The sequence below is a fragment of the Saimiri boliviensis genome, chromosome 6, assembly GCF_048565385.1.
Source record: "Saimiri boliviensis isolate mSaiBol1 chromosome 6, mSaiBol1.pri, whole genome shotgun sequence".
Taxonomy (NCBI): Eukaryota; Metazoa; Chordata; class Mammalia; order Primates; family Cebidae; genus Saimiri; species Saimiri boliviensis.
Window position 1 is genome coordinate 95,915,821 of NC_133454.1, and position 10,210 is coordinate 95,926,030.

A 10,210-nucleotide genomic window follows, 5' to 3' on the forward strand; every position below is an offset into this window, starting at 1 on the left:
GAAAAACTACGGTGGGCTCTCACTGGCATGAAGGTTCCCAAAAACCGAGTTAGGATTTTTTTTTTTTTGAGACGGAGTCTCGCTCTGTCGCTCAAGCTGGAGTGCAGTGGCGTGTTCTTGGCTCACTGCAAACTTCCCATCCCAGAGTCAAGCAATTCTCCTGCCTCAGTCTCCCAAGTGGCTGGGACTACAGGCGCCTGCTGCCATGCCAGCCTAATTTCTTTTTTGTATTTTTAGTAGAGACAGGTTTTCACCATGTTGGCCAGACTGGTCTCAAACTCCTTACCTCAGGTGATCCACCCACCTACCCACCTCAGCCTCCCAAAGCACTGGGATTACAGGTGTGAGCCACTGTCCCCAGCCATTGAGTTAGGATTTTTAATGAAGTCCTCAGTGTCCCTGTCTGGAAGTAGGAAGTCAGTACCTAAAGATCACATTGACACTGTATTTAAAGGATGGACTATCGCACACCCATTTGCTCTGAAGAGAAACCCTGCATTCCTCTGTTAAGGACAGCACATTTCTATTTGACCAGCCATCTCAGGAAGGGAGCAACAAGTGAGACACCCAGACAAAAATGTAACATTTCCCTTGAGCTCCCTCCTCCAGAGAAACGGTACCTCCCCTCCATAAGTCTTTCTTGTTATAGAGGAGTAGCACCATCTACAAGAAGGTATCTTTATAAAAACAGATGTACTACTATTTCTCCACCAGGTTCTTTATGGATTTCTAAATGAAAAATCTACCAGATGAATAGCTTTTTTCCATTAGCATAGTGACTCACCTGTGAAGTCTATGGGCTTTGAACCTGATAAACATTCAAAGAACCAAACAAATAGGGTTAGAATTTTAAGTCACTGTTACAACCCATACAACTCCCTACCACAAGAAGTGGCAACAAATTATGTTCTTACTCAGTGTCACTCAAAAAAGTCATGCTGAAGCGTTTCCTTGGTGCAACCCTGAAGGTAATGCAAGCTCCTTCTTCTTGCACATGGGAAATGCTAAGTCCAAAGTGGTTAAGAGACTTGCCCAGGCTCTACAATGCCCTCCTGAACTTGGAGGTCTTCATTTCCTGTGCCAGACCCGAAGAAGAAAGAAGAAGATGAGGAGGAGGAGGAGGAGGAAGAGGAGGAGAAAGAAGAGGAAGAGGAAGAAGAAGAGGAGGAGAAGGAGGAAGAAGAAGAAGGAAGAGGAGGAGGGATAAAAACATACCATTTTTGAAGGTCTATTCATAAAAATATACCTATAAAAGAAGACTGAGGGCCTGGCACAGTAGCTCCCACTGTAATCCCAGCATTTTGGGAGGCCAAGGCAGGCAGATCACTTAAGCCCGGGAGTTCGAGACCAGACTGGGCAACACAGTAAGACCCTGTCTCTAAAAGAAAAATACAAAAACTAACCACAGTTGTAATCCCAGCTACTTGGGAGACTGAGTTAGGAGGATCCCCTTACCTAGGAGGTCGAGGCTGCAGTGAGCCATGATTGCGCCACTGCACTCCAGCCTGGGTGACAGAGTGAGATCCTGTCATAAAAATAAAAAGACTGGGGAGTTTTATCTATAGTAAAAAGCTATAGATAACATGACCATGGACTCAAAATGACCTTGGAGAATGGAAGACCAACAAGAAAATTTTTCCTTGTAGAAAAACATTAAGATGTTTAAAAACTAATAATGAGATAAATAGCAGAGAAACGATGGGAACTGAGATTATGATAAACTGCTAAATATCAGTTAATAAACCCGTATGTGTAATATTTAAAACATGACACTTGGCCAGGCGCAGTGGCTAACGCCTGTAATTCCAGCACTGTGGGAGGCCTAGGCGGGCAGATCACCTGAGCTCAGAGTTCTAGAGCAGCATGGCCAACATGGTGAAACCCTATCTCTACTAAAAATACAAAAATTAGCTGGATGTGGTGGCAGGCGCCTCTAATCCCAGCTACTTGGGAGGCTGAAACAGGAGAATCACTGGAACCCAGGAGGCAGAGGTTGTAGTGAGCTGAGATCAGGCCACTGCATTCCAGCCCAGATGACAAGAATGAAACTGTATCTCAAAAACACAAACAAACAAAACCGAAAGACACTAAGATATTTGAAATATATTAAATTTATTTAATATTCTCTTCTTATGAACTCAGATTAAATTATATAAGAATTCTGTGTACACTTACTAATGTGAGAGAAAGAGATTCTGAAGGGGAATTAAAGAGCAATTATCACATTTAGAAAATACAAGGACTGTATTAATTTAGCACCTAAAACAGAAGGCTGAAGAGTGCATGAACAGTTTCCATGAACTGAAATCTTAAAGTCCACAGTTAACATATCTGCTTTCTTTACCTTACTACAAGAGTTGCTAGGCTAGCCTAAGAGTTCCTAAGCGTAAGTTACTCAAGAGAGTGTTCTCACATTCTCTGGAGAATTATTCTACAGCTCTCTGAGATGGTTTCACACAGGAGAAGGCTGACAATCTAGAATGGGGTGGCAACCATAAGTTTCCTCCCTCCTGAAAATATCCGGTCTGCCAAGCCCTTCACATATGATCCTTATGGCTTCTTCAGGGGCTTCTGAGGCAGAAGAATTGCTTGAACCCGGGACGCAGAGTTTGTAGTGAGCTGAGATCGCACCACTGCACTCTAGCCTGGGCGACAGAGCAAGACTTCGTCTCAAAAAAAAGGGGGGGAGGGGGGCTTCTGAACATGAAGCTGATCCCTTAGGGAAATGCTAAAAAACAGGAAGTTAGCTATGGCATAGACCACTCCTTACTCCCTAGAGTTTCAGAGAAGAAATTGCCAGTTTGCAAGCACCTCCCATTCAACAACTTCAAAACCAGACCCTTGAAGAGAGAGTGAATTATAAAATTCATCTCCCTTCATATGAAAAGTACTAAATGCTCTGCCGTTCACACTAAGAGCTACATATGGAACCTCAAAGCCTGAGGGGAGTGGAGAAGTGCGACCTGAAGCAATCCCAGGCACATTCCTTAGCTATGCCTAGTACAGCTCCAAGGTAAGGAGCTAGCTCCCTGCCAAATTTATGTCACTCTTCTTAGGAAGAAAAATTTCCCCAAATAGAACTTTAAAAATATAAAGGGATGAAGAGAATCTAACTCGTTAATTTTTTCTGGATATCAGGTTCTACATTCTGATTCAAATGCCAAAAATACTTTGCTGCCAGGGTACAATGAGATTTTTACTCTTTCAAGGGTCAATTTTGTTTTTAAAACTTTGAATAAAAAAAAGAACTACATTCTCTTAGTGTAAATCTAGAAAACATAGCCAGCTAAAGGGGTTTGCAAAGCCTTTTAATTAAATATAAAGAATAAAGAACCACTAAATGTCTTGTAATACATTAAATATGCTTCCCCCACACATTTTCTCACTGGCACAAACAGCAGGCCAGTCTGGGATCTAAACGTATACCCAATCTTGGCCCAGCTGCCTCCCAAAATATCTATGGTTTACATTTCCTTACAAGGATATGCTTATATTCTTATGAACCAACATGTTGCCACAGGAGCGTGGTTCAGTACTTTACCCATAAGATCTTTTGTGACAGAAAGCTAAGAAGTATATATATTTTTTAAATGTTCATGTCTGAGACCTGGATTATTACAAGGGCATTCCTGAACCTCAGTCACTTGCCTCTAAAATAAGAGATGCATAATGCCAAATCTTGCGGTTGGAGGAGGACCAGGCTAGTAAGCTTTTTTGATAATTAAAATGCATAAGGGTATAAAAAACATATTTTAGAGATTAAAACCAACCAATTCAATGATTCAGAGTTTTAATTGCCTGGACACGACACAGAATATTTTAGTAAGCTTTAAAAATCTTGCTAAAAATAGCTCAGCCATACACAAAGTTTAATAACAAAAATTTGTCTATGCGTGAGTGAATTCAGAGTATACTACCACAGAATTATCTCTTGCTATTTAAAAGAGGTGTTTGAATACCAACTTGTTAGTCTTTGGAAAGTTGAGAAGTTATTAACCGTACATGAACTGAAAAAATTACAATCTGTCTCTTGCTAAGACTGATTTCTAAACACAGTTTTTAACTCACCCAATTTTGGACAATAGACCTGACACCTAGCATACTGTTTGGCCATCAGGTGCTGAAAGGCACAAAAGAAATGTCAAGAAGAGCAGACAAATTAGCCATCGTGTAAGAGTACTGATTTGCTAAATGTCCTGGATTTTTTTTCCTTCACCGACAGGAATTTACAATTACAGCATTTTATAATCTTCAATCAAGCTTTTTTAAAAAACACACTTCACTAAAAAGTTGGGGAGAAAAAAGAAAAAAGTCATCCATATTCTTTTATATATAGGAAAACAAGCTTTGACACTGCCAACAACTTGAAGGCCACATGGGACAGTTAAATAGCAAGCTGGGTAACATATTTCTCAGTCCAAAACCTTGAGATCAAGTTTAAAAAATTAAAAGAACAAAGCTGTCTTATCAGGAATACTCTAAGTTATATTACTTTTATTTTTCAGAGTTAAAGGCACATTTGGCAGGACCTAACTTTTATCCCAAGTATACCAACAAATTTTGTACTTTTATAGATATTTATCTTTTTTAAATAAACAGTGGGAGATAGTCTTAAAATATTTCAATGAAATACTGAATGATTCTTACAACTTTACTTAATATTCTACTCAGATTCACAGAAATTCAAACAAAGAGAGAGACATTAGCCATCATCTACTCAAATATCCATTATTAATTGATTAGAAGAATGAGAATAAAAGGTACAATCAAGGAGGCCAGAAACCAAAATCCAAACTTGCAGGCTGCTAGTACTTTCCATTATTATAAAGATGACTAAAATAAGAAGCTGAAAGATAAACTGAGAGAGACAGAAGCTAAGAAAATGCCTAAACTTGCCTGGATCCACCTACTAATACAGAACTTTGATCTTTCCTAAGAGATTAAGTTGTCAAATGTTATCTTACAATCCTAATGTTAAGAGCCAAGGGCCTGGACATTAAACACTTGTGATACCATAACCAGCACAGCATTTAGTTTAACTAGAAATTATAAAACATTATTGGTTATTGCAAGTGTTAAGGAGCCCTAAGTGAGGGAATTAGTGGTTCATGTCTTTTTTTTTTTTTTTTTTTTCCTTAAGAGGAGTTTCACTCTGTTGCCCAGGCTGGACTGCAGTGGCATAATCTCGGTTCACTGCAACCTCCGCCTCCCAGGTTCAAGAGATTCTCCCACCTTGGCCTCTTGAGTAGCTGGAACTACAGGTGTACACCACCATGACCGGCTAATTTTTTTGTATTTTTAGTAGAGACAGGGTTTCACCATGTTGGCCAGGCTGGTCTTGAACTCCTGACCTCAAGAGATCCACCCACTTTGGCCTCCCGAAGAGCTGGGATTACAGGCACCACCACGCCTGGCCTCAAGTCTTAAGTATTGCTCAGGTCATATCCAGTATACTTTTGCCTTGTGAAGCATGAGTTTCCCAACTGGACAACTGGAAGAGTCTCCTGGGTGGGTGAGAGATTCTACAATCTGGATACCTAACTTCAGTTAACATAATAGAGGGGACTCAAGGAATGTATAAAAATCAAATTAAATAGAGAACAACAACAAAAAACACTTCTGGCACTAAGAGTTTTTGACTTGTTTTACAGATGAAGAAAATAAGGTCCTGAAAGGTTAAGCATGTGACTCATTCAAGGTCACCCCTGTGACTTACTGGCAGATCTGGAACCCAGCTTTCCCTATGCCTGGTAGAACATTTTCTCCTCACTTATATTTAAAGAGAACTCATGGTTCACTAGTTTGGAAAATAAAGGATCTATAATTAAAGATATTCATATATTGTTCTTGTTTTGAACAAAGTTCACTTGTATATATATAAACTAAAATATCTCTAGAAAGGAACACAACACAAACTAAGCCAACATTTGCAATTCAGAAATCAAAAGATAACATAACTCTATCATCAGTAAATACAAACATGTAGCCACTGATGACTGATCTGACCTGCTAAGGAATACACAGTAGATACCAGAGAATACGTTAAAAAAAAAAAAAAGAAGAAGAAGAAAGAAAAAAAAAAAAAGATGTTCGAATGGTATTAGTAAAAGAAGAAGGTTGTTTGGAGTAGTGAAAAAATACACGTTAGGGAAGAATCTGAGATGATCATTCCAAAAGGAGATTCTTTAAAAACACTTTAAAGCCCTTTAGGTAACTCAATTCTATATAAAAAGTTTGACAACCTGCTCATGTACAGGATACACACACTGTGAAGGTTTGAGAGATTATGACTAATTATATGAAAGTGAGGATGTTGAGTAACTTTTTGTACAGTATCCAAATTACTGAAAAGGAGTGATTTTATTTTCCAAGTGTTAAGCCATACCCACAGGAAACAACCAGGGCTATTCTACCCTCGCAAAGTGCCTTAGCTAGTCATGCATTCTGCAACAAGTCTCCATGGCAAATTTCCTAACATACACTTCTAAACACAAAGAAGAACTCCTCCGAGTAATAAATAAGTTGGTGCAAGTTCAACTAAAAGGATATTCTGCTACTCCTGGGATATTTTTATGAGGATCATAACCTTATTGTCACTTTGCTGTCCTAAAATTGTGTAAAAAATGTAAAGTCATAGAACTTCTGGAAGCGAGCAGCAGCTCTAGAGGTGATCAAGTGAATCCAATTGCTTCACTTTCCAAATGAGGGAATTGTCAGTGAATTGCTTCATTTTTCAGATGAGGAAATTGTCATGGGGTGGGGTGAGGGGGCGTGGGCGGGGAGTGAATGACTTGCCCAAGGCCATACAATTTACTCAGTGGCATAGGAAGGCTATGATCAAGAGCTCAGGTCCCCCACTTTTTCACAAAGTCACAGAAATAGCCTTGCTAATTTTAAAACTATGAGACAAACATAATCTAGGATGCGAAAATTTGTGCTTGAGGTGTATGTTTCTCAAACATCATAGCAATCATACAAACCAGAGAACTCACATACACATTTCCCTCCCGATGCTCTTTTTCCCCAATCTTGGAAGTAGGTGATTGAGTTATTACCACGAATACAGTAATAACCTTGAATCCTTCTGATAAAATAAACTTTGAAATTTTAATATTAGTAAGAGTACTGCCTTGAACACCCCTCAGGGTGAATTGTGACAGGCCAGTGCATTCTGACGCAAGATTGAAAATTGTTGCTCAAAAACATAAATAGTCACTACAGATTCAGCAAATAGAGTGAACACAGGAATCCCATTAACAGTACTGAGGATTACATATAACGCTGTCCCCAGACTCTGGTAAAGCAGCTTTCAGCAGGAAATAGACACTGGTAGACTGAACAAGTTTCAACGAGCCTAAAGGAGAAGAAGCAAGTATTCTCTCTCTGAGACCTTCTCAAATCTGGACAAAAGGCTAAGTGCCGAGAATGTTGACTCTGACAATCCCCTGTGGGAATGGTGTCTGAATTCCATGCCATGGTTCTGCTCCTCAGTGTGGGCTTGAATTCTTATTTATTCACTCCAGCATTTTTAAATGCCTCCTATGTACCAGGCTCTGGGGATCCCAAGTGGAGTAAAATAAAATCACTGCTCTGTCAGTCCCAAGGTCTCTATAGTGAGATGCACCCCCCTCCCCTGCCCCCAGGGGAGGTGAAAGCACTACTCTAGGCAAGCCATTGAGCAATGAGAAGAAAATGAAGAACTCTGATTAGTAATTATAGTCTCACCTTTTTACCTTTTACTTTCATGATTGTAATTTTCTGTATTAACTACATAGGTTTTTGGTTCACATGCTCAAGCAATTAAGAATAGGTGAACGAACGAGGAGTTAGTTAGAGACCACCATGGAACTAGTCTCTTGATATGTAGCTGTAGCTCAGTAAAGCTGCAATGGGAAAGCAGACTGGAAGTACTTGGAAAAAGACCCTAGGGTTCACAACATGTTCCATATATGATCAATTGGAGTGTGTAGACCTGCAGTACTGGCCTCACCTCATAAGTGGCTTTTGAGAATCACTGGATTAGCTAGTTTTCCCATGAGTAAAATGCAAATATGTTGCCCTTGAAAACCCTTTTAGAGAGGGTGGTTATACATACTTTTAAGGATGAAATGAGTACTAGGGAGAAATAAGGAGTTACCAGAATGTATGATCACTCTACCTATAGGTCACAAATCTAAGAAAATAAAACACATTTGCACACCACCAAAGCTCAGAAAGTGCTAAGATAAAGCTAGTTTAGGCACTCTAATTTAAACTGGTGCCAATTATTTTTCTGTTTCCTAAGCCATGAACACTAACTTATTCCAAGGCCCAGAGTTGAAGATACAGCATTTCACTACCTTCCGTGAGTTCCACCAGAAGATGCTCTGGAGAGATGAGTATATGCTCATAAAAATGTGATTATTTCTTTGTGGTTTTAGGTATTAATGTAAAACAGCCCTGTTCCTTATAGGACAAGTCTACTCACTAAAATGTGAGGAATCTGCTAAACAAGGTCTTTACAACCAGTCAAAATAGTAAAATCATGCTTTTCAATTCTATAGAGAGCTTTGCAAGAGGTGCAGGTAAAGGGACCTTTCTTTCTGCATGAATTCCTTAAACGTTTCTAGAGAACTTGGGAAAAAATTAGCCCCATTTCCTCTCCATGGTCTTCTGTCTCTCGATTCAATCCATTCCTGCTCAAACTTTCCCACTTAATGTAACTTTGTGAACAAAATGCTCTTCACTGCAAAGTTAACTTTTTTTAAAATGAGGAGTTAAACTTTACTATACTGAAAAAAAAAATTTTTTTTTAAAGACCTAAAATACATAACTAAAACTAAGCTGAGACAGGGAAAATAACAAATGGGGAGGAAAGGCTGAAGGTGGAAGAATGAAACGGGTTCCGAGACGACAGGCCTCAACACTCACTAAAAGTCCATCCTGAGAGGGCAAGCAGAATACCTTTGCCACCACCCACCTGGATATACAGCAATGCTTCTGCCTGCAGAAAAATTTCTTCACAGGGTCCTTTAAAACTATTTCTAAGAAGTCCCTTCCACTAATAGATAAAAGGAAATTCCCTCTACCCCAGGGTCCTTCAGGATCCCTTCCTCTCGTACGTTTCTTTGACTGCTCCTGATTTAAGCATTCAGCTGGCCACGCAACACAGGAAGGAATAAGAGCACACAAGCCCTGCCCTCAGTCACCCTGTTCCTCCTCTATCCGTGGCCTTTGCCGCCACCTCCAACACCTAGTTCCAGATTCCTCTTCTTTTCTCAAGGGAATGTTTAAAGCTCTCGAGTCCCCATTTGAGGAGGGAGATTTTGGAAGTCGGAAACATTTGAGTATGTGTTTCGATCTCAGGCAGCTCAAAAGCAAAGGTCTGCTGGCTGGGTTAAGGTGCATTCGTAACCTGCTGCTCCCTTGCAGCCTGGGCTGAGCATATGCTCCGGAACGGGCTTCCCTTCCAACAGCCTGCACCTCAGGTCAACATTCCTTCTTTAAAAGGCCTTGTTGGGTAAGAGCATGTCTACCAAGAGAAGAAGCCTGTAATTCTCCCTTGTTTTCTCGGCTTCCCCTGCGTGCTGCAGAAGCCTGGGCATTAGTGGGGTAGTCCCGAGAGGCACTGGGCCGAGGTAGGTGCCAGGAAGCACTACGTGGATGGGGCCAAACTGGAAGGAGATTCGCCCTGACTGAGGTACAGGTGTTTCTTCTCCCCACATGCTGGAACCCAGGAGGCTCCAGGTGCTTCCCCGCAAGACGTGCCTCGGTCTGCTGACTGAGGCCAAGTTCTCGGCGCCCTCGGCCCCGCCAGTGGCGGAACTCCTGCCAGCTGAGTGAGGGCCCGCAGGAGAAGGGAAGGTCGCGTGGACAAGATGCCAGGGGCAAGCGTTTTTCAATTCCTTCCACCCCCTTGGCCCCAAATGCACTTAGGGGTGTGCGCGGTGAGGTGGGGGGAGCGTGTGCTCAAAAAGTCTGGGAACGAAAGCTACCGGTGGCTCGGACCCGGACTGGCAAAGTGCGGAAAGCCCGCGGAGCAGGAGTGGGTGCCAGGCAACCAGCCCGCAGGTGACCGCGGACCCCTCCGCAGGCCCGGGCGGCGGCAGGGCGGGGTGGGACTGACCCCTGGCTCCGCCCCGCGGCGCCCCCCACGGCGCCCCCTCCCCCCGCGCCCCCGCCGCCCGCACTCACAGCGCTTGGGTGAAGGCGCTGAGCCCCTCGGGCACGG

General features: G+C 41.8%; 1 protein-coding gene across 1 annotated transcript in view; it reads right to left on the reverse strand.

The window, feature by feature from the left end:
* Positions 1-10,210, reverse strand: part of LGR4 (leucine rich repeat containing G protein-coupled receptor 4) — a 108,730-nt gene that overhangs the window by 97,884 nt on the left and 636 nt on the right. The window contains exon 1 of the mRNA XM_039470819.2: positions 10,174-10,210. This exon is cut by the window's right edge and continues 636 nt beyond it. Coding sequence (XP_039326753.1) covers positions 10,174-10,210 — 37 coding nt within the window. The remainder of the gene's footprint in view (positions 1-10,173) is intronic.